We start from the raw sequence: 25,149 nt of genomic DNA on the forward strand, positions 1-25,149 counted from the left end.
TGTTGGACACTTAATCACCAAAATACTTAGAAATGGCCCAAGGGCACATTTCCCTTTCAACAATGCACTGTGAAATATGGCATGTGTATAGTTTGTTCCTATATGAAGTTGCAATTATGTGGTATTAGTTCTTGTAATCACAATATTTTCGTCTTGAGTTTTAGAAATATGACGTATCGACTAAAGAAGTGTTGTTATGTTCAGGATATATCTTAGGTATCCTTTGGAATGTAGGATTAGTAAAAATATAAGGATAGGAAACATGTAAGAATAGAGTTGCATGACACTTGCAATTCCATAGGAAATTTCCAAGAGATTGGACCTTATGTTAAAAATCCTCTAAAATCTCACTGTAACGGTCTATTCCTGTGGGGATGGATATCCCCCGGGGGTTCTCACGAACACATAAATACATCGTGGTCACTTGGTGGGCCCCCCGATGGCTCAGCTAGCGAGGCAGACCATCGGGCCATAATCTAGGATGGATGAGCTCGATCCAGGAAGACGAAGATCGGACGTCCATGTCATACACAGACTGAAGCACTAATATCTCGCGTCAAGAGGTTACGCATACCTGAAGGCCTAAGCACTCGGCGTTAACTCGGCGGAGGAAGCGACCGAACTCCGGATAAGCAGGAATGCATGCCACGTTAACAGAGAATTCATGTAGAATTAGATAGTGATCACAACTTGTAAAGGGATAACCCTCTGGTCACCTATATAAGGCTGAGGGGGTACCCCTGCGAAAACATCTCATACCATATCTCATTTGCTGCATCCTAGCACCACCTCAAAGCTCATTAGCACTCTTGTAGCGACCACACACTACTAGATCGGCAGGAGATTCACCCACCACCACCCTCGTCTCATTTGTAATCTGTATACACCAATGAAAGTTCGATATACATACTCAACAGGAAGTAGTGTGTTACACATTCTAGCGGTCCGAACCTGTATAAACCCATGTGCAATCTGACGTGCTCCCGCACGTACCATCGAATCGCAATCAACGACGTCGTCCTGCTCAAAAGAATCACGTGGGGAACCTAAAGGTGTGCATTCGGGTCATAAACACTGACAATTCCATAGGAATTTCATAGGATTTGTATGAACTCTATCTTTTGTTCCAAAGGGTAACATAGGAAAACTTCCTATATGATTTCATTCCTTCAAAATTCCTTCACTTTTCTTTTGTTCCAATGGAGGCCTTAGAGTTGCAATTCATGTAAATATGAGATTGTTATTTGACTTTGTTTGATTTTGTAACTTTCTATGTGATACTTGCAATTTGTGAGGCTGCAATTTTACAACCCATACACGCAAGAGTTAAAACTATAAAGCGGATGCTAGTATATATAAGTTGAATCTCGGATGGTAGTATAAGTTGAAACTGAATGCAAGTAGTTCAATTAATATATTGTTAGCATGACCAACATTTGTTTGCAATATTGTAGCATGCTTGATGTTTTGGAACTGCAATATTGTAGCATATGACCAATGTTTTGTTAAGGTTCCATCTACTATAATAGGTCAGTATTGCAATTGTAACATTTTACATGTAACATGTTTGTAGCGATCCTATTTTAAACTCAACTCTATAAACAGTACAACCTACGGTACAAAGTAATGTTTTGCACAACCATAGCCTTCACAACAGTTTTGCAACCTTACACATCAGTTTTGTAACCGATGGTAACGCTATTCGCAACTGCCGTTTGTAGGTTTTAGCTGTGCCAAATACTGATTTGTAACTGCTGCTAACGTACCTCTAATTGGTCATCTAGTTCGTTTGTAACTTTGCGGCAAAATACTGCATCCATATTTGCGCATGACAAGACGGATCGATCCGTCAGAGTTAGACAGAATGCAGGACCACGCACGTGCGCATTTTGGGTTATATGTACATACATTTATAATAAAGTCACCCAAGCCCAAAGGACGTGTGATGTTTCTCGATGTCTTTAGTTTTGACAACCTTGTTGTAGCTATATTTCCCTGGATTAGATTACATGCATACATACATATATACACCCACGACAGAGAAACCAACCAGCGTAATTCCTCCCTGATTTCTGTTGCATCTGTGCATAAACATCAACAGCTGGTGTCGAGAAACTATGCAATGAGTCCCAGCAGGTGAACGAGCAGATCTTCTGACTGCTCTCCGAATTCTGACCAGTATACACATTCAGATGCGAAGCCTAACAAAAATGGGCGTGTCAAGACCTGTGCTGGCAAGAGAGCTAGGCTCTTATTCTGACTGTTGACCATTCGTGGTACTGTTGACGATGATCCTCCGAAGCAAATATCCATAGCAAAGGCGAGTTGGATGCTATAACTTGGAGCGTGATTTAAGTGGACATCCGCCTTCGAAAGCATGGTCGAGTACGTCCTCGATGTGTTTCACAAGCAGAATCTGTCAGCAGCAAAATATCTTAAATAAGCACCAAAAGGCAGGATTTCACCCATAACTAGTTTTCGAACATGCCCCTAAAGTGCATGAATCTAGCTTTAGTATTAGTAGCTCTAAGGCTCGGAATATCGTCAAAGATCAAACTACACCGAAGTAGGAGTACCAAACAGCTGCCCAAGCAACATGCAAACAACAACGCAACAACATACCTCCATGCCAGAGAGAATCGGTGATGGAACCTCTGATAAGTCCTTCAGGTTCCTTTCAGGTAAAATTACTCTCTTGATTCCATAACGATGTGCCGCAAGTACCTGAATTCCACAGAATTGTGGAGTCAAATAAACAGAAGGGCACCAACACAAAAATGATTGGACCTTCCACATTTTCTAAGTGAAAAGGTAAATAAAAAAAAGGAACCGGTCATGTACCTTGTCCTTAACACCACCAACTGGCAATACAATGCCCCTTAGAGTCATCTCTCCAGTCATAGCAGTATCTGCTCTGACTTTTCTGTTACTAAAAAGTGACACCAGTGCCGTTACCAATGTCACGCCTGCAGAAGGGCCATCCTTTGGCACAGCACCAGCTGGAAAATGTATGTGAATATCACGGCTCTCCAATAAGTTGATATCAGAAGCAGGTGACAAATTGAGGTCAGCAGCTCTTGCTCTCACCTGTAAAAATCAAGGTCGTATTGTAGTTACAAAATAACAATGAATTATTCGATTTGAGATGTCCCAACATGCAAAACTAATCAATTAACCTTGTGATATTTAATATAAATAGTATTTTGCAAAGAAAATACAGTTAAAATTCCAAGGTTACAACAACAGGGATGCAAGTGGGTAAGCAATGGTTAACAACACAGAGGTGCTAACACGTGGCAATGCCATGTTACTATGCTAGTTTATTTTAGCAAGTTTTGGGTCGCCCGCAAAATATAAACCAACACAGTGGCAACTTGCAACCTCTATCCACCAGAGTTTAAATAAACATAGAATAGAAGCATGAATTTGTCAACACAGATAAGTTTTGTCAAACGATTTCAATGATGTTGTGTTTCCTATAGCCAGCCAGCTCTCTCCTGTATTTATTATGGATAGGTGTAGGACTTTATGGATAGGGAATAACGAGGAGATCTTGTTTGGTTATATTTCTATAAACCCAAGATCTCCGGACTATATATACATCTATTCCCTGTACCTTGATCAATCAATCTACAATTCCAAGCAATCCTGTTTACTTTCAAATGCGGATAAATGACGGGACAAGAAGATCCATACCCATGTCAAAGCTAACTGTGCTGACTCCTTAATAACATCACCAAGCTGCCCAGTCAAATGCAAGTCACCCTTGCCCACCATGGCTGTAGCCTCCACAAACTGAACTTCCCCACCAACCGAAGTCCAGACAAGGCCAACTGATACTCCTGGGCTTGCTACACGATCTGCAGCTTCTGTATCATCAAATCTAGGAGGCTGTACCACAAACATCAAGTTCCAGTTCAGATACAACAAAAAGAATGATAGAAATCTGTTGTTGGCCCATGAAATTGTGTTTAAACATGATATCATACCCCAAGTACTTTTTCTAGCATAGCCTCATCAACAGTCATAGGAGATGGATTTTCATAAGTGTTTGACATATCATGCCCCATGGGAATAACTTCCATTTCAACTTCACCACCATCAGCAAGCCTCGAATCAAGAAGAGTTGTAGTGATTGGTTGTATTTCCTTGCCAAGTCTAAGAGTTTTAACTTGCTCTGCAACCTTAACAGCAGCTGCACGGGCCAATGCAGCTAGGTTCCGCTCAAGATTGCGCACACCAGCTTCTCTAGTGTACCTCTCGATGATCAGTTTGACCATAGCCTGCACAAATGACCAGCAAGTATACATCATTGAACACAAGAAAAAAAATAGAATGAGGCTGCAAGACAACTCAGCGAAGACTAGCAACTAGCTAGACTACGATAGGCACAAACACCAACAAAAAAAAGGCAAAGAGGCAGGGAAAAACGATAAAAAGCTCGCCATTAACAAACAACTAGACGACTAGGTGTAGGATCAAGACCATAAGGTATTCAATCCCTTTCACAAGTTAAGCACCAGAGCTTTGCCTCCTCAATGTCGGGCATCCGGGAAGCACCATCAAGAATCAAACACACAATTATCGTGATGTTCCCCCATAACCACCATGCCACAAGAATTACCATGGACTCAGCGTAGAGGGCTCATTTCTGCTATAGACTCCAAAATTCATAATCATTCAGTGTCAGTCTGTTTTATGAAAGAAAACAGTACTGCTTGGTGGTTTTCGGGTGTCTACGGACCCCATAGAGATGAGGAGAAATTGGCTTTTCTAGAAGAACTTTCTATGGTCAGAACCAGTTGTCCTGGCCCTTGGGTGATTGCAGGGGACTTCAATATGATCCGATGTGCTGAAGACAAGAGTAATTCAAATATTAATAGAACCCTCATGAATAGCTTAAATATTTGGATTAATAATCTCTCCCTCAAGGAGTTGCCTCTAACTGGAAGAAGATTCACCTGGTCAAATCAAAGAGATGTTCCTACTTTAGTCAAGCTGGACAGAGTGTTCTACACTTCTGATTGGGAGGATTTATTTCCTGATTGTTCTCTGCAGAGTTCTGCCTCTAATATTTCTGATCACTGCCCTCTGATCCTCAGGCTTAATGTGACCTTTAAGGGAAAGAAGCGTTTTCATTTTGAGAGTTTTTGGCCAAAGATGCAAGGCTTTCAGGAGGTAGTTGCTACTTCCTGGAATGCCTCTATTTTGGCTGCTTGTCCCATGGAGAGATTATCTATTAAATTTAAGAGACTTGCTAAGGATCTGCAATCCTGGAGTCATAAGTCTGTGGGTAATGTTTCTACTCAACTTGCATTAGCCAAGATGACCCTACATCTTTTGGAAATTGCCCAAGACAGCAGATCCTTGTGGTCGGCTGAAGAGTGGTTGAGGAAAAAACTAAAATTATTATGTCTTCATCTTTCTTCTTTGGAAAGAACCATTGCTAGATTAAGGTCTAGAGTGAACTTTATCAAAACAGGAGATGCAAATACGACTTTCTTTCATGCGCAAGCCAGGTTCAGGAAAAAGAAGAACTTTATTCATAAACTGATGGTTGACGAGAACATTGTTTCTTCTCAAGAGGCTAAACAGCAGGTTATGTTTCAGTTTTACAAGGATCTGATTGGTAAAGTGTTTGAGCGAAATTTTACTCTTAACCTTGCTAATTTTCATAAAGGCAATTTGGAGCTCTCGCATTTTGATAATCCCATATCTTTGGAGGAAATTAATTCTGCTATTTTAAGTCTTCCTAGTGATAAAGCCCCTGGACCTGACGGTTTCACAGGGCGCTTTTATAAATGCTGTTGGGATATAATCAAATGGGACCTACTGGCTGCAATCTTATTTCTCCAACAAGGATCCCCTGGAAGGCTTGATTTGTTGAATTCAGCATATACTACTCTCATTCCAAAACACGTTGAGGCTATTCTTCCGGGAGATTTTAGACCAATCAAGCCTAGTTCACAGTTTTGCTAAACTTATCACAAAAATCTTGGCTAACAGGTTAGCTCCTGAACTGGATAAAATGGTTAGCACAAATCAAAGTGCCTTCATTCGGGGTAGATGTATTCATGATAACTTTATTATGGCCAGTCAAACTGTCAAGATGCTGCACCATAAGAAAATCCCTGCTATATTCTTGAAGCTGGACATTAAAAAGGCCTTTGACTCAGTGCATTGGGCATTTCTTCTGGAAATTCTTCGACATTTGGGTTTTGGACAGGTTTGGTGCAATCTGATTTTGAACTTACTATGGACTTCATCCACTCAAGTTCTTGTTAATGGAGTGCCTGGACAGCCTATAAAACTCAAGCGTGGGTTGAGACAAGGCGATCCTCTGTCTCCCCTTTTATTCATCTTAGTTATGGATGTTCTTAATAGTCTATTCATCAGGGCAGATGAGTGTGGATTATTACACCCCCTTGCTGACAGAAGCATTAGCCAAAGGGTTTCAATGATCGCAGATGATGTTGCTGTTTTTGTAAAACCAGTTTCTGGGGACTTAGTGGTGGTCAGAGAAATTTTGAGGTGTTTTGGTGTTGCCTCAGGAATTCAAACTAACTTGCAAAAAAGTTTCTCCTACCCAATACAGTGCAATTTTGAGAGAACTACGTTGGCTGTCCAGACCTTGGGGTGTGCCTCAAAAAACTTTCCCACAACCTATCTTGGTCTCCCTCTGAGTAGCAAAAAACTTAGTGCTGGAGACCTCGCTCACTGGATAGAGAAAATTGCTGCCAAGCTTCCAGGATGGAAGGCTGAACTTAATCTTGCGGGGAGAATCACTCTTATCAAATCTGTACTCTCTGCCATCCCAGTTTACTTATTTACTGCTCTTAATGCTCCAAAATGGGTTATAAAAGCCATTGAAAAAATTCAACGGAACTTCTTATGGAAAGGAAGAAAGGAGGCTAGAGGAGGTAACTGCCTTGTATCTTGGGATAAAATCACTCGGCCTATTGATTTGGGGGGCCTCGGAATTCCTAATCTCCAAAAGATGAATTGGGCCCTTCAATTGTGATGGCTTTGGCTACAAAAAACTGCTCCTTCTAAGCCTTGGAGTGGCCTGGATCTTAAAATATCATCCCAAGCCCGTGCTTTATTTCAGGTTGCAGTGTCTACCACTATTGGTAATGGTATTTCAACTTTCTTTTGGAAAGATAAGTGGATTCATGGGTATTCTATTATGGATATAGCTCCCCTTATTGCTGCTGCAGTTCCGAAGAAAATTAAAGATGTAAGGACTGTGCAGCAGGCCCTTACCTCTCACTTCTGGGTTTATGATATCCAGATGATTCTCTCTCTGGCTGAGATTGAGCAATATTTACAATTATGGGAGGTAATTGATTCTTTTCAGCTTCAAAATTCAAATGATCAACATGTGTGGAATTTTAGCAGCAATGGACTGTATACCTCCAAATCTGCCTATAGAGCTTTTTTCATTGGAGCGGAATCTTTTGATCCCTGGAAAAGAATTTGGAAGAGCTGGGCAGCCCCTAAGTGTAAGGTCTTTGTTTGGCTGGCCATAAACAATAAATGTTGGACAGCGGACAGACTCAAAAAAAGAGGGCTTGATCATCCTGAAAATTGTGTTTTATGTGACCAAGAGGACGAAACTGTGCAGCATATTTTATCTAATTGCGTCTTCACAAGACAGTTTTGGCATAGTATCTTAACTCCAATTGGTCTCTCTTCTGTGGGTCCTAAAAGAAGAGATTCATACTTTGTTGAATGGTGGAGAAAGACTTCATCCAGGATTCCTAAGAGAAAAAGAAAGGGATTTAATAGTATGGTAATCCTTGGGGCTTGGAGTATTTGGAAGCAGCGAAACATGTGTGTTTTTGATGGTGCTCGACCCTGCCTTTCTACCTTAGAAGACGGATTTAAGGACGAGATGAGATTGTGGGTTGCTGCTGGAGCCAGGAACCTGCACTCTCTTTTCAACCCTGGATAAAGGAAAGTCTTGAAGCCTATTGAAAGACTGGGGTGTTAGTGGGTTGTATGTGTCTGTGTTGTGTGTGTTTTGTGGGTGTGAGTGTGTGTTTTTGTTTTGTGTGTGTTCTGTTTGTCCCGGGCCTCAGGCCTTTTTTCCTCTATTTTAATTCAATGATACGCAGCCCTCCTGCGTATTCGAAAAAAAAAGTTCTATTGTCTAGCAGAAAACTCATTTGTTGCAAGCAACCAAGCATGGTGAAAATGTAGAATATAGCAAAAGGAAAAAAATCAAACTTGTGAACAAATGAGTTAAAAGTCGTTTCTTGCTAAATTAGTGAAAAAAGGCATCTGAAGGCACAGAAAAAATCCAACATAAACTGAATAACAGCAGTCCAAACAAATATTGTAATACTGTTGGTATATTTATATTCACAAATAGAATAACACACTTCCTACATCAAGAAGTTGCAGTTGCCATTTTGAAGTGACCATAAATACCTTTTGCCATCAAGGTGCTATAACAGTTTTTTTAAAACAGAACGATGATCACCAAGCTGCTAGCTAATCGCCTAGCTGGAAGGTTAAATGAGATGATTTCACCCATTCAAAGTGCTTTTATAAAAGGCCGTTTTATTCAGGATAACTACATGTTAGTTCAGCAAACTGCAAGGCTCCTCCATCGACGAAGACAGGCCCATTTGCTTCTGAAATTGGACATCACAAAAGCCTTTGATTCTGTCTCCTGGCCTTTTCTCATAGAGGTATTACAAAGGATGGGATTTGGACAGATTTGGAGGGATATTCTATGTGGGCTGCTTGCAACCTCTTCCACTCAAGTGATGGTAAATGGGTTTCCGGGCAAACATATTGTTCATCGTCAAGGACTACGACAGGGTGACCCCCTCTCACCGATGCTCTTCATTCTAGTCATGGATGTGCTTGGGCGAATGGTCACTGCAGCTGAAGGGGCAGGACTTCTTCAACCCCTTGCTACAAGATCTGTGCATCACCGAGTCTCTATGTATGCTGATGATGTAGTCCTCTTCTTGCGACCAGCTGCCGAAGATATAGCAACCATAGTGGATATTCTTCACCTATTCGGCGAGGCTTCTGGGCTACATAATAATGCCCAGAAATCCAATGTATATCCCATTCGTTGCGACGAGAGTGACATTGCAGTTGTGCAAGGTTTGCTGCCGTGTGGAATTTCGTCCTTTCCCTGTAAATATCTTGGACTTCCATTAACGCCGCGAAAGATAACCAAGGATCAGGCGCAGCCAATTATTGACAAATTTGCAAATCAGCTTCCTGGATGGAAGGCAGACTTGATGACAAGGGCTGGGAGAACAGTTCAAGTGCGGTTTGTGCTTACTGGGATGCTCATCTACTTAGCAATGGCAATTGATCTCCCAACTTATATCACAAAAGCAATCGATAAAATCCGAAGAGGCTTTCTTTGGAGAGGTCGCAAAGAGATAAATGGGGGGCATTGTCTTGTTTCTTGGAGCAAAGTTTGTCGGCCTCTTGATTTGGGTGGTCTTGGTATTTCAAGCATTAAGGAGCTGAGTTGGGCGCTGCGGATGCGTTGGTTATGGCTGCAAAAACGGAGCCTAACCGACCTTGGTCATCCTTGACTATTCGAGTTCCGGACAAGGTCCAGGCCTTCTTCAGTATGGCGATGCAAACGGAAGTTGGGAATGGTGCTAATACTCTTTTTTGGAAGGATCGATGGCTTCAAGGCAGAGGGTGGCAGATATTGCGCCAAGACTTCTTCAAGTTGTTCCGAAAAGAAAAATCAATACAAGGACAGTCCAAGAAGCTATTACTGGAAGAGCATGGATGTCGGATATTCGAGGGGCCCTATCTGTGGGGGCAATTGTTGATTATCTTCACCTTTGGAACTTATTGTTAACTGCTGAATTAAGGCCGAATGTTGAAGATAAGCACATTTTTAGGCTGGCTGCCAATGGAAAATATTCAGCGAAATCTGCCTACGAGGGGTTATTCATTGGCTCGATTCCTTTTGAACCGTACGAGAGGATATGGAAAACCTGGGCGCCTCCTAAATGTCGGTTTTTTATGTGGTTAGTTGCTCAAAAAAGGTGTTGGACAGCTGATCGTCTTGCAAAAAGAGGATTGGATCACCCTGATAGTTGCCCTCTTTGTGAACAAGAAAGTGAAACAATAGACCATCTTCTGGTCTCTTGTGTTTTCTCAAGGGAGTGCTGGTTCCTTTTGTTGAGACAATTTGGACTGCATAATCTATCCCCTCAACCAGAAAATGACAGCTTCCTGGACTGGTGGAGGACAATAAGTGAAATGGCAGCTGGACAAATGAAGATGGGGATTAACTCCCTTGTTTTGCTTGGTGCTTGGATCTTATGGAAGCACCGCAATCAGTGTGTCTTCGAGGGCGGCAGTCCGAGTGTTGCTGCTGTTCTGGAGCTGGAGCTGGAGCAGGTTGGAGAAGAGCGAAGGTTGTGGGAGATGGCAGGGGCTAAGGGGCTTATTTTCCTAGCAGCTAACCTTCCTCACGGCTAATTTCTGTTCAAGAGTTTTGTTGTTTTTTTATCTGTTTTTTGAGGAGTTTAAACCTCAGTGTTATGGTTTGTAAGGGCTTCGGCCCCGACTTTTTTCTTCTTCTTAAATATAATGATATGCAGCTCTCCTGCATATTCGAGAAAAAATAGCCTATAGTTAAAAAGGAGGAAAATTGATAAATTATGTTGGCAACAAAAGCAATTTGGAATTCATTATTTTTGTGGACATGCATTAATGAAATAAACACGGCATAGAAAGTGAAGACTAGGAAAGGTGCAGCAGAAACTCCAGCTGTGTCATACCTCAGGAATCTGAAGATTTGCCGTACTCAAGCCATGCTGCTCCAATACCCTTGGTATGAGATGTTTCATGGCTATTTTTAACTTCTCTTCAGGTGTGTAGCCTGGCAGCTCAATGACTTCCATCCTATCTAACAGAGGAGGGGGTATAGGTTGCATCTTATTGGCAGTTGCAACAAATATGACTTTCGACAGGTCGAACGGCACATTCAAATAGCTGGTGATCATGTTAAGGAACTCTCTCTCTTATATGTATGTATCAATGCATTCCCAACCCTTAGTAGGGTTAGAGTTTCTTTCTATCCAACAACAATAAATGAAAGGATACTGATCGTTGAATGCTTTGTTCTGCTCAGGATCAAGAACTTCCAGTAGTGCTGATGCTGGATCACCACGTACATCAGAACCAGTCTTGTCAATTTCATCTAGAAGCATCACTGGATTGCTCACAGATACCCTCTGCATTTTTTTAGTAAGAACTCATATTTAGAAAATATATTCAAATAATTCCTTGAGATTTAGGGTCATATTTAGAGCTTTTAGTTCATACTTTACTAAACAAACATCATTTGATAGAAGACCTAACAAATCTTTTTGTGATCGCTGTTGAATTTTGAATACAAGTAGGTTAGAAGAACATCTCTTGAAAATAGTAGGTTAGAACTTAGAACAGATAAAATAGCTACTTCAGAATGGGAAGAACATGATTGAACCTTTAGTCCATCAATAAGTCTCCCTGGCATGCTTCCAATGTATGTCCTTCGGTGGCCCCTAATATCAGCTTCATCTTTTACACCACCAAGAGAGATTCTTAAGAATTTTCTGTTCAGGGCCTTTGCTATGGAGGAGGCCAAAGAAGTCTTCCCAACACCAGGTGGTCCAACAAAACACAGCACTGGACCCCTGGCATCAGGTTTGAGCTGTGAGCAAATTAATAGAACTCCATAAGATATAAACTACATTAACCAGGATAGGGACGTCTGCACATAAGAAAAGGATGCACAGATCAAATTACAAACCTTACGAACAGCCAAATACTCAATAATCCTTTGCTTAACTTTTGTTAGTCCATAATGATCCTGGTCAAGGCTCTCTTTTGCAGCTCTAAGGTCAAGCTCCCTTTCTTCACTGACCTTTTGCCAAGGAAGGTCAGCAAGAAGTTCCAAGTAGGCTCGAGAGCTACTATAACCAGGTTGCTGAGGTTGCATCTTTCGTAGGCGCCTGTACAAAAAGGCTAACTAGATACAAAAATCTCCAATACCACATGTGCACAAAGATAGAAGGATATGGCATGATAGCTTACCTCATTTCCCTTTGAGCAAGCTTCCAAATATTAGCAGGCATTCCTGCATTCTGCATCTTTCTTTCCAGTGCAGCCACATCATCTTCTTCATCATCGTTATCGCCAAGTTCCTCTTTTATGGCCCTCATCTGCAAATTAGCATGTTCGTCAGACAAAAATGTCCATTTTGAAAACAGAAGGCCATGAAAACTAAAGTTACTGGACACCCCTTACGAGAAAAGATCTATTTGTTTCTCCAAAGACAGAGGTTGCTGAAACACACAACAGTGCAAAAGTTCACGACTTCAAACATGGAGACTAGCAGACAAACCTGTTGGCGCAGTAGAAACTCTTTTTGTGACTTTGATAGCTGCCCCTCAACCTTTTGAGTTATTTTTTCAGCTACAAGAATGGACTGCCATCACAAGAAAAAAATTGATATTAACCTTAACAAGACAAAAGGTAAAACCACCACATTAATTATTGAATAACTATAAAGTATCTGCACCTGCAAGTGTCTATCTACAAGTTCATTTGCCTTTGAAAGTCTAACTTTCAAGTCAACTGAATCCAGCATTGAAAGCTGCTCCTCAAAACTTATCTCAAAGCTAGCAACAAAAATATCAGCTAGCCTGTAAACAGGAACCGTATCAAGGAGCACCTTTGTCCTACCAACTGTCTTCTGCTTCTGCAGTTAGAATAAAACAGCGTCATTGTAAGCTACACCCCCATTGATAATTTCATGTATTTCACTAACATAGAAGTCAGGCACCATAAATCAACGAATTGAGGATATTGCACCCCTTCAATTTGCTACTGTGGCGGCAAAAAGGCTGACAAGCTCACTGTGCTTCAGGTCCTCACAAATCACTCTTATATCAGTGACATACAAGGAGCATTCTCAGTAGAAGTCTTAGTTGAATTTCTGAATCTCTGGGGCCTCTTTGAGATTTTACTACAACCTGATGTGGAGGTATGCACCATTAGTGTCTTTCATGTTCTGGAATTTACTCATCCAAGTCAGCATATGAAGGATTCATTCAAGGGTATATTCAATTCTGATCATGTGTATTTAGAACACTTGGGCTCCCAGCCGGTGTCATTTCTTTCTGTGAATTGTGGCTCATAAATGTTGTTGGAAAGCGGATCAACTTGAAAAATGGGGACTGCCACATTCTGACAGATGTCCTCACTGTGATGAGGCTGAAGAAACTATTGATCATTGCTTATTAATTGTTTGTTTGCACGGCAATTATGGTCCTCACTTCTATGATGGTTTGGCTTACAATCCTTGGCACCCTCGCTGGATGATTTATCCTTTGAGGACTGGTGGATAAAGACAAACGTTGGGGGTCAATGGACAGTTGCAGCAAGGGATCACTCTTTGGAAGATAAACCATTTTGTTTAGATAACTCTCTGGTAAGCATGGCTGGTGCCTTATTGCTTGCTAAGGGGGAGGCCATGCTCTGGGCTATGGCCAGTGGCCAGTGCTAAAGGGCTGCCTTTCATATCAGCCCTTGCCCCTAGTGAATAGGTTGCTCCAGGTCGTGATGAGTGAATGTAATTTGTGAACTGTCGAGTAAAATCAGGGGGGTTGAAATCTTATACTATATCTATATAGTAAACAAAAGAGATGAAATTCTGCACAAAATATTTACCTGTTCAAGTACAGAAATTAGTTCCATGGCAGTAGCTTTAAACTGCCTAGAAAGAGCAATAAGATCTGCGTCTTGCTCTGCATGCTCCAATTCTAAAAATTTACAGACATATTAGTAGAGATGTAAAAGTCTGAGTTTTATAACAAGTGAATTCAAAGAAAAAAACAGATGGATAATTGAATCATCCTTTAGGAAAGGATGTATTAAGATGCATTAACCTTTACGGTATAAAGGTATTGCATGAGAAGAAACTGTACTTATGTACTATGCAATAAAAGCCATAAACTTAAGATTACAATGATCAATTAAACAGACACAGAACAAGTTCCTTTAAGTGGAGTGGTGCTTACTCAGGAGGAGGACAGACATGTGTGGGTGCACTCGAGCTCTGGTGTTTTCTCTTCCAAATCTTGTTATTCGGCGTTGTTTATGGGAGCTATTACTTTCCAGCCATGGAAATGGGTGTGGAAGTCGTGGGCACCCCCCAAATGCAATTTTTTTGTTTGGCTGGCGATAAGGAATAAATGTTGGACTGCGGATAGACTTCAGAGGAAAGGACTACCACACCCGGTGGTCTGTCCACTATGTGATCAAGAGCAGGAAACTATCTTGCACCTCTTGTGCTCTTGCAGTTTCGCTAGACAATTTTGGCATGTTATATTTTCAGCTTTGAGGATGGGACATCTTACGCCTACTAGGGAGGCGGGCTCTTTTGTGGATTGGTGGGGCAAGGTGCATAGGAGGGTCCCCAAACATATCAGAAAAGGTTTCCATAGTCTCATTATCCTGGGGACCTGGTGTTTATGGCTACATCGCAATAAGGCGGTATTTGATGGTGTCAACCCTTCATTAAGCACCATTCAGAGGCTTTTCTTGGATGAGGTGGAGTGCTGGTGTATGGCTGGTGCGAAGCAGCTCGAGAGTCTTGGGCTTCTGACTGCATTTGCTAGGAGGGCTAGGGCTTTTCCTAGTGCATGAGGTTGCACTGTTTTATTTTCTATTTATTTTTGCCTGTTATGGCATTGTACTTTGGTCCATTTCGGACCTTTCTCTCTTTCAATATAATGATGCGCAGTTCTCCTGCGTGTTCGAGAAAAAAAAGTTCCTTTTATTCAAAACTTTACCAGTCTTTGTCATGTCAAGGCGCGAAACACGGGCAAAATGGTATGGTCCTCTTGCATTTAGTTCCTGAACGCTGAACCTACATAGACCTTCAAGAACAACAATGTATGTAACCCTTCCACTTGGCTTCTCCACCCCTCTGGAAAGGTGTAAAGCTCTGGCAGCAACTCCCCTGCACATGGAACAAAAACAAAGTCAAGGAAAAGTTGAATAAAAAACCCATAAGGTAGTGAAATATTGCCATATCATAATTGCATAAAAAATGTGTAACGTAGATTATCTATAATCCACCATGTTTCGCCAGTGTATGTACCCATAGGTTCAATATAGCTTAAGTTATAGCTGGAAATAATAAATATAAATTTGCATAGTTCAGCAAACCTTTCATAAGAAGAAGTAGGTTAAGCACATATGATGTTAAAATATGGAAAACCGTGCATGCTTACAACGCTCCTCTAGCTAAGCTTATTAATCAAAACTGTGTGAAAAATCAATTGGACAGATTACTGTGTGAAAAATATCTGCTCACTGTGAATCTTATATCAGCCATCATTATCTCAGACAACTGTAGGCTAATGAACGTTGCACTTGTGTGCACACGCATACACAGGGTAAAATAAATAAAAAAGGCAACCATTTTCCTTCATCTATTATTCATGTTTATAGAATAGAATGCAGTATAAACCCCACTGTTATATTCACCAACAGTCATCTTCCAAACTTGAATGTGTTTATCTCTATATAAGCTTGTCCATGAATAAAATACAAGCATTAGATAAGCAAAGATAGTGATGTCACACTTGGTGTGCCACTGAATGGGCTCCTTCCCATTTTTTAGGTGCTGCTTTGATGACTCTCCTGCAGAACCGACGGCCTTACTGCCTCCTCCGCCTGAATCACTGCCCACACCTACAAGAGTGATAACAACTGCAAGAAGTAAATGTATGTCCACAATGCTCAACAACTTTGCTTATACGGCAAAACTCGAAGTCACGATCTTCATCTCACCAGGAGACAGCAAAGAGCCAATAGCTGTTGCCTCCGAGTCCCGCACAGGAAGTACCCCGATCAGTCCTTTATCTTCCTTCTGCCAGAGCTCTTGCTCCACCAACTTCACACTGGAGAGGCAAACAATCACACCGACAAAGTTACAAACCAAGTAAAAAATCAAAACAATCTGCAAAAACAAGGATTCCTCCCACATAGTCAATATACATAATAGTAAGTCGACTCCGAAGGAAAGCTCAACCACAAGGGACCAAACTGCGCGTAGAAAAGTAGGACACTAACGGGAAGGTGGAAAACGGACGCGGAATCTGCCGGCCCTCAAAAGCAAACAGCCCACTGAAAACCCGCCAAATTCAACGAACGCATCAAATTGAGACCACAAATTTCAAAATTTTCCGTCTGAAGCGAGATACCAAATTTACTTAATTCGCATACTGCTTCAAAATTGAAGGCAAGGAGTCGCTATTTCGTAGCAAGTGTGGGTAATTAGACGTAACACAGACCACGTGTCTACAAAACAGTTGCGATGGGGATAAAACCAATATAAAGAAAATAAACTCCCTAAACAGAAAACCTTGAGCCCGATACGCCGAACGCGCACCAAATTAATCCCCAAACCCAAAATCGAAACCCACGCCGATGATCAGGCGGCGCTACAAGCTCTCTACGGCTGGTGCGGGCGCTCACCTACTGGGGTTGGTGCATCGGATCCGAACGATGGCTCCAGGGAGCAGCACCTTGTTGCGGAAAGGCAGTATGGCGAGCCGGTTCGGCAGCTCCACCGGCGAGTCCGCCATGTAACAAATCGGCGTCGATGCCGAGGTGGGTTGGAGCCGTGGAGAGGAGCTGAGGAGGGGAGAGGCGCACCAACGTACGGCAAAGCAGAGAAAAAAAAAACTGGAGAGTAAAAAGAGGGCGTGAGGTGGAAGACGACGAGGATAGAGGGTTGGGTCGGCGGGCGAGTACGGAACTGTCCGGTGTCAGGGGAGCAGTTTCCTGGGGTGTTTGGTTGCAGGGAGCCAGGGACTGTGTTTTGCAATTTATAGAAGGCTTATTTATTTATCCTCCAGATTATATAATTTAACTTAAATAAGATTAGAGAGTTAAACAAACGATGTGGATTATTAGATGGATTATATAATCTAAATTAGGTGTGTGTCCGTGCGTTACAACGGGAACATATAATATCACGATAACTTATATAAAAATGTGTTACATTGTTATGAGAAGATTTTGTAATCTATTGGTGATCCTGATTATACATATAAATTTTGTTATTTTAATCTACTTGTTTCATCACTACATTGTAACCATCAATATCATGCAGACCTATATATATATGATAGTAGGTGTATATGCATTGCAACGACTCACAAATCTATTACTACTCTATAAGACCCTATTGTAGGCGTCCCACTCGATGGCCTTGGCTGTGCTGCACGCCACACTTGGCCCGCCAGGTACCGTCAGGATAGCATATTTCTGCATGGCCAATGATTTAGTAATATGTTTACATGTTAATGTCTGCTGGCTGAAGAATGCCCCTCTATCCTCCTAAAATTAGTAAAGAGATTAGATCTTGATTTTTATGTCTATATTCAAATAAATGAACATATATTAATTATTGTATGAATTTATTAAGAACCTAAACGAATTTAAATTAGCTCCACCCACCTGTGAGAAGAACCTCTCGAAGACCATCCTATAGTAGTAGGCCTCCTTGGTGGTCGGAGTGTTGTGTGGGAAGATGAACTTTGCATTCGACAGCATCTTGTCAGTCACCAACATTCAAATAGTGTATGTATATGGATCATGATCCATGGAGAGAGAGAAAAAACAGAGCTGTCCTTAAATTGACATGGCAACATTTACATTTGATGCTGCATGAGCCTTCAGGCCATCGATCCAGCTGTACCCGACGCCGTCACTGAACTGCTCCTTCTGTCTGTAGAGGATATGCTGCAAGGCAAAATCTTTTTAGATGTCTGTCTGAACGTCCAAATTTTGGCTAGGGAAGATTCAAGCAGCTGAAACGCAGGTTGGCTACCACCTTGGGCAGGAATGGATGCTCCTCGTCGTCGAATGCCTTCCTCAGCACCCACTTATCAATCCTTCCAAGATCAGGTCGGACCTGCAAATTAAAGCCCTCATCTGGTCACATATACATAATGCTTTGATTTGCTTTGTTTGATTGAAAAGGCAATGAGCTCTCTTTCCGTTCTCAGCTAGGGTAGTGTCAGCAAATACCATCTTCCACTCAGGATCGATGCTCATGGCCGCATTGATGAACTCCTTGTCCAGGAACGGGACGCGAGCCTCCAAGCCCCAAGCCGACGTCGCCTTGTTGGCTCTCAGGCAGTCATACTGATGCAGAGCCTTAACCTGCAGAGCAAGAATCGATCATCCATCCATCCACCAATGTCAGCCAGTCAGTCAGTGAAAGAAATTGACACAGACCTTCCTGCACGTCTCGCGGTGCAACTCCTCCTTGTTGGGCGCCTTGTGGAAGTAGAGGTAGCCTCCGAAGAGCTCGTCGGAGCCCTCGCTGGAGATGACCATCTTGACCCCGAGGGACTTGATCTTGCGCGACATGAGGAACATGGGCGTGCTCGCCCTGATTGTGGTGACGTCGTACGTCTCCGTGTGGTAGATCACGTCCTCGATGGCGTCGATGTCGTCCTAAACGGTGAAGTGGAACTCATGGTGCAGGGTGCCCAAGTACTCCGCCACCTCCCTGGCCGCCTTGAGGTTAGGGGAACCCTCCAGGCCCACGTAGAAGGAGTGGAGCTTGGTGCCCCAGCGCCTGGCGGCCTCTGTCCCGGCGAGGTGGCGAACGACGACGGCCGCCACCAGCGACGAGTCCAGCCCGCCGGAGAGCAAGACGTTGAACGGGATGTCTGTCATTAGTCGCTTCACCACGACCTTCTCGAACGCCTTCCTTAGCGCCATCGGGTCGTAGGGGACGGAGGGGGTGACGATGGCCTCATCGTCATCGTCGTCGTACCCAGGAGGGTTGGACGGAGTGCCGCGATCTGACGGCTTTGGGCTGGGTTGGGCTGAAAGGAAGAAATCAAGTCAGGGACGGAGAGCACGAGCTAAAGAAGTCAAGCTGGTCAACTGACTGGATAGAGCAAGGACGTCGGTCTCGGACAGGCGCCAGGGCGGCTGAGGGGCGAGGGCAGAAACGGGGCCAAGTCCGAGCGCTAGAGCGGGCGGTCAGCGGTGAGCGGGCGGACGACGATGGGAAGAGTTGTCCTGCTCGACTCGCTCTCCCCGAGGTGGTATTCCGCGGTGGGGCGGCGATGGGAAGAGTTGGGAGGCATGAAGTCGCGGCGGCGGCGCGGTACTGCGAGGAGAGCGAGTCGAGCAGGTAGAGGATCGGCCACAGCGACGCTCGGGGGGCATGGACGGAGATCTTGGAGTGGAGGTCAGCGGATGAGAGCGCATCATTGGGGCAGCCCGAGGCGGCGAGGTGGCGCTTGATGGACTCCGCGAGCGCGTGCTCATCGGGGAGGACCGCGAGGGTGAGGCGGCTGGAGAGGATCCGGTGGTTGATGGACTTCCAGCATGCCTCACATGGCGGGCGGGGATTGCGGAGGGCGGGCGGGCGGATCGCGGTTGTCGCGTCTGGCGGGCGGGCGGGGTAGGGAGGCGGGGACAGTCTACAGTGCTCTCTTAATAGTTAGTAGATTTGAAGAGTCGTTTTTAGAGGCACGCACACACTATGCCCTCCTCTTTAGTTGCTTAGTGCATGTTTGTTTCAGATTATATTCTATCTCAATTATATAATCTACGTTAAATAATCTAGATTATTATGCCGGATTATATAATATGGAGGCTAGATTATCGCAATCTCATAATCTACTCAAGGGGTGCTTATTTGATATTATTTTTTTTTGGAAATGACCCAATACCATTTCAACTTCAGAAGAAATTAACCACTATTACCACTCTTTTAAAAACGTTTCATTTATTTTTCCTTGCTCTCGCTACGTAACACTTGACTAAAATTAATAATCAAAATTTCAATAAGCTGGATTGCCAAATAGGTACGTTCAAACTATGTAATATAGATTATATAATCTATAGTTACAAAGAATGCCTTCCTCTGAAATTCATTTATAGATGTGAGCGTCCTAAGAAGACCACCATAGAAAATCATCAAGCAACGATCGATCGTTACCCCCAAACCTTGTACTGTCGCTGTGTTACGATTACAGAGTACGCTACAGAGTAGCAAGTACGCCTTTAGGAACTGCACAAAGTAGTTCGTACAGTGTATGTCCGGTGCTCAGCATCATGTCTCTTGTGTGATGAGATGAGACCTTCATTGGAGTTGTGTCGGGGACCATAATTAGGGGTACCCTCAAGGCTCCTAATTCTCAGCTGGTAACCTCCATCAGCATAAAGCTGCAAAGGCCTGATGGGTGCGATTAAGTCAGGGATCAGTCCATTCGAGGGACTCGATCACGCCTCGCCCGAACCTAGCCTCGGACAAGGGCAGCCGACCCCGGAGGATCTCCGTCTCGCCCGAGGCCCCCCTCCAGCGGCGAACATATTTCCGGCTCGCCCGAGGCCCTGTCTTCGCCAAGAAGCAACCCTGACCAAATCGTCGCACCGACCGACCAAATTGCAGGAGCATTTAATGCAAAGGTGGCCTGACACCTTTATCCTGACGCGCGCCCCCCAGCCGACAGAGCCGAAGTGACCGCCGTCACTCCGCTGCTCCACTGACCGGCCTGACAGAAAGACAGCGCCGCCTGCGCCGCTCCGACTGCGGTGCCACTTGACAGAGTGAGGCTGACAGGCAGTCAGGCCCGGCCGCAGGCACCATAGGAAGCTCCGCTCCGCCCGACCCAGGGCTCGGACTCGGGCTAAGCCCCGGAAGACGGCGAACTCCGCTCCGCCCGACCCAGGGCTCGGACTCGGGCTAAGCCCCGGAAGACGGCGAACTCCGCTCCACCCGACCCAGGGCTCGGACTCGGGCTAAGCCCCGGAAGACGACGAACTCCGCTCCGCCCGACCCAGGGCTCGGACTCGGGCTAAGCCCCGGAAGACGACGAACTCCGCTCCGCCCGACCCAGGGCTCGAACTCGGGCTAAGTCCCGGAAGACGACGAACTCCGCTCCGCCCGACCCAGGGCTCGGACTCGGGCTCAGCCCCAGAAGACGACGAACTCCGCTTCGCCCGACCCCAGGGCTCGGACTCCGCCCTGGCCTCAGCCGACGGTCTCCGCCTCGCCCGAACCAGGGGCTCGGACTCGACCTCGGCCACGGAAGACAGACTCGACCTCGGCTTCAGAGGAGCTTCCTGAGAGCACCTAGAGGGGGGGGGGGTGAATAGGTGATCCTGTAAAAGTTTAAACTTATAGCCACAAAGACTTGTTAAGTGTTAGCACAATGAATGCCAAGTGGCTAGAAAGGAGTCTCAACAAAACACAATACCACAAGAGATCAATCACAGAGATGACACAGTGGTTTATCCCGTGGTTCGGCCAAGACCAACGCTTGCCTACTCCACGTTGTGGCGTCCCAACGGACGAGGGTTGCAATCAACCCCTCTCAAGCGGTCCAAAGACCTACTTGAATACCACGGTGTTTTGCTTGCTTTTTCTCAATCCCGTTTGCGAGGAATCTCCACAACTTGGAGCCTCTCGCCCTTACAATTGAAGTTCACAAAGAAACACAGAGCAAGGGGGAATGAGCAACACACACAAGACTTCAAAAGATCAGAGCAACAACACGCACACAAGTCGCAACAAGAGCTCGCAACACAACCCAAAGAGTTCACAACTCCACAAGAGCTCCTTATGCTATCACAATGAAACGAATGCGCGAGATCGATGTCTTGGTGCTTAGGAATGTTGTAGGAATGCTTGGTTGTCTCCTCCATGCGCCTAGGGGTCCCTTTTATAGCCCCAAGGCAGCTAGGAGCCGTTGAGAACAAACCAGGAAGGCTGTCCTTGCCTTCTGTCGTCGGGCGCACCGGACAGTCCGGTGCACACCGGACACTGTCCGGTGCCCGATTTCCTTCCTTAAACAGCGCAGTCGACCGTTGCAGATCTGGGAGCCGTTGGCGCACCGGACGTGTCCGGTGCACACCGGACAGTCCGGTGCCCCCTTCCGACCGTTGGCTCGGCCACGTGTCCTGCGCAGATCGTGCGGCCGACCGTTGGCCCGGCCGACCGTTGGCTCACCGGACAGTCCGGTGCACACCGGACAGTCCGGTGAATTTTAGCCGTACGCCGTCGGCAAATTCCTGAGAGCGGCCACTTCGCCCGAGGCAACCTGGCGCACCGGACACTGTCCGGTGCACCACCGGACAGTCCGGTGCCCCAGACCGAAACAGCCTCTTGGCTGTACACAGCCAACTCTTTTCTTCTCTTCTTCTTTCTGTTTCTAACACTTAGACAAGTATATTAGTACACAAAACCAATGTACTAAGACTTAGAAACATACCTTTGCTCTTGATTTGCACTTTGTCCATTCATGGGCATAGATTCACATTTAAGCACTTGTGTTGGCACTCAATCACCAAAATACTTAGAAATGGCCCAAGGGCATATTTCCCTTTCAATCTCCCCCTTTTTGGTGATTCATGCCAACACAACATAAAGCAACTCGAACAAGTGCAATATCACTTCAAAATAAAAACTCAAATTTATTTTGATTCTTTTTGGCATATATGGATCATCCTTTGCCACCACTTGGTTTGTTTTTTTTTGCAAATCAAACTCAAAATCCTATCTCTAAGTCAAATCCACTTGTAGAGACATAAAGAGAGGTTTTCCAAAGAAATTTGATTCAAGAATCCAAAAACTCCCCCTTTTTCCCATAATCAACACTTCTCCCCATAAGAAGCCAACTTGTGACAAGAGAGACAATAAAAGAGTTTTGTCAAAACAAAAAGCTCTATTCTACTATTTTCAAAATCTCTCAAGTGGTAGCTGATCCATTTATTGCTTTGGCCTTTATTTTCTCCCCCTTTGGCATCAAGCACCAAAACGGGATCAATCTTGGCCCTTTAACCCCATTGCCTCACCAAAATCTTCAATTAAGAGCACATAGGCAATAAGAGTTTAAAGATGAACTTGGAATAAATTACCCCCTCATCTGGAGTGCAGTGGAAGTCTTTCATGGTCCAAGTCCACCTTTTTCCCTTTCAATCCTCCTTCGAGACTAAATCATCAAACTCAAACACATGGTTAGTCTCCAAGGGTCAAGTTGTAACACATCTCCCCCTAAACATGTGCATCACTTTGCAACGGACTTGTGAGGTCCAGGGAGTGTTTGTACAACTTGAGCACCATAATAAGCAACAAAATGCAGAAAGGAACATGATCATAAGGCATAAATACATGTATGCTACAATTCAATCCAAGTTCCGCGAATCTAAGACATTTAGCTCACTACGCAACCTGCAAAAGGTCTTCTCATCTAGAGGCTTGGTAAAGATATCGGCTAGCTGGTTCTCGATGCTAACATGAAACACTTCAATATCCCCCTTTTGCTGGTGGTCTCTCAAAAAGTGATGCCGGATGTCAATGTGCTTTGTGCGGCTGTGCTCAACAGGATTCTCCGCCATGCGGATAGCACTCTCATTATCACATAGGAGTGGGACTTTGCTCAGATTGTAGCCAAAGTCCCGGAGAGTTTGCCTCATCCAAAGTAGTTGCGCGCAACACTGTCCTGCGGCAACGTACTCGGCCTCAGCGGTGGATAGGGCAACGGAGGTTTGTTTCTTAGAGTTCCATGACACCAGGGACCTTCCTAAGAATTGGCACGTCCCCGATGTACTCTTCCTATCGACCTTACATCCAGCATAGTCGGAGTCTGAGTATCCAACTAAGTCAAAGGTAGACCCCTTTGGATACCAGAGCCCGAAGCAAGGCGTAGCGACCAAATATCTAAGAATTCGCTTCACCGCCACTAAGTGATACTCCTTAGGATCGGATTGAAATCTAGCACACATGCATACACTAAGCATAATATCCGGTCTACTAGCACATAAGTAAAGCAAAGAACCTATCATGGACCGGTATGCTTTTTGATCAACGGACTTACCTCCTTTGTTGAGGTCGGTGTGTCCGTCGGTCCCCATCGGAGTCTTTGCGGGCTTGGCATCCTTCATCCCAAACCGTTTCAGCAAGTCTTGCGTGTACTTCGTTTGGGAGATGAAGGTGCCGTCCTTGAGTTGCTTCACTTGGAACCCAAGGAAGTAGTTCAACTCGCCCATCATCGACATCTCAAATTTCTGCGTCATCACCCTGCTAAACTCTTCACAAGACTTTTGGTTAGTAGAACCAAATATTATGTCATCGACATAAATTTGGCATACAAACAAATCACCATCACATGTCTTAGTGAACAGAGTTGGATCGGCTTTCCCAACCTTGAAAGCATTAGCAAGTAAAAAGTCTCTAAGGCATTCATACCATGCTCTTGGGGCTTGCTTAAGTCCATAGAGCGCCTTAGAGAGCTTACACACGTGGTCGGGGTACCGTTCATCCTCGAAACCAGGGGGTTGCTCCACGTACACCTCCTCCTTGATTGGCCCGTTGAGGAAAGCGCTCTTCACATCCATTTGGTACAACCTGAAAGAATGGTGAGCGGCATATGCTAGCAAGATACAAATTGATTCTAGCCTAGCCACAGGAGCAAACGTCTCCTCAAAGTCCAAACCTGCGACCTGGGCATAACCTTTTGCCACAAGTCGAGCCTTGTTCCTCGTCACCACCCCGTGCTCGTCCTGTTTGTTGCGGAACACCCACTTGGTTCCCACAACATTTTGCTTCGGACGAGGCACCAGTGTCCAAACTTCATTGCGCTTGAAGTTGTTGAGTTCCTCCTGCATGGCCAATACCCAATCCAGATCTAGCAAGGCCTCCTCTACCCTGAAAGGCTCAATAGAAGAGACAAAGGAGTAATGCTCACAAAAATTAACTAATCGAGATCGAGTAGTTACTCCCTTGCTAATATCACCAAGAATTTGGTCGACGGGATGATCCCTTTGAATCATCGCTCGAACTTGGGTTGGAGGTGCCGGTTGTGCTTCTTCCTCCATCACATGATCATCTTGTGCTCCCCCTTGATCACACGTCTCCTTTTGATGAACCTGTTCATCGCCTTGAGTTGGGGGATGCACCGTTGTTGAGGAAGAAGGTTGATCTCGTTCATCTTGTTCCTGTGGCCGCACTTCTCCAATCGCCATGGTACGTATAGCGGCCGTCGGAACATCTTCTTCATCTACATCATCACAATCAACAACTTGCTCTCTTGGAGAGCCATTAGTCTCATCAAATAC

General features: G+C 44.5%; 1 protein-coding gene and 1 pseudogene across 1 annotated transcript; both read right to left on the bottom strand.

Moving 5' to 3' along the window:
- Positions 1-1,965: 1,965 nt before the first annotated feature.
- Positions 1,966-16,660, bottom strand: LOC100384172 (uncharacterized). The gene is made up of 17 exons (NM_001362247.1): positions 16,534-16,660; positions 15,847-15,956; positions 15,639-15,747; positions 14,841-15,010; positions 13,717-13,808; positions 12,566-12,745; positions 12,389-12,472; positions 12,079-12,206; positions 11,795-11,996; positions 11,489-11,695; positions 11,104-11,234; positions 10,779-10,992; positions 3,990-4,283; positions 3,697-3,891; positions 2,842-3,087; positions 2,623-2,724; positions 1,966-2,416 (listed from the first exon to the last, which is right to left on the bottom strand). Exons 1-17 carry the CDS (start codon positions 16,641-16,643, stop codon positions 2,333-2,335), a joined length of 2,658 nt encoding a protein of 885 aa, NP_001349176.1. The 5' UTR covers positions 16,644-16,660; the 3' UTR covers positions 1,966-2,332.
- A 575-nt stretch (positions 16,661-17,235) lies between these two features.
- LOC103649216 (asparagine synthetase [glutamine-hydrolyzing]-like) overlaps positions 17,236-25,149 on the bottom strand; it is a 47,241-nt pseudogene continuing 39,327 nt past the window's right edge.

Source organism: Zea mays, chromosome 2, assembly GCF_902167145.1.
Source record: "Zea mays cultivar B73 chromosome 2, Zm-B73-REFERENCE-NAM-5.0, whole genome shotgun sequence".
Classification (NCBI taxonomy): Eukaryota; Viridiplantae; Streptophyta; class Magnoliopsida; order Poales; family Poaceae; genus Zea; species Zea mays.

Excerpts from the sequence above, each read along its gene's own strand:
- LOC100384172 (NM_001362247.1), bottom strand. The coding sequence starts at position 16,643 with ATGGCGGACTCGCCGGTGGAGCTGCCGAACCGGCTCGCCATACTGCCT. Across the intron at positions 11,997-12,078 it reads CTTGCTCAAAGGGAAATGAG|GCGCCTACGAAAGATGCAAC; the intron begins GTAAGCTATCAT and ends CTTTTTGTACAG. Across the intron at positions 4,284-10,778 it reads CAAATCTTCAGATTCCTGAG|GCTATGGTCAAACTGATCAT; the intron begins GTATGACACAGC and ends TCATTTGTGCAG.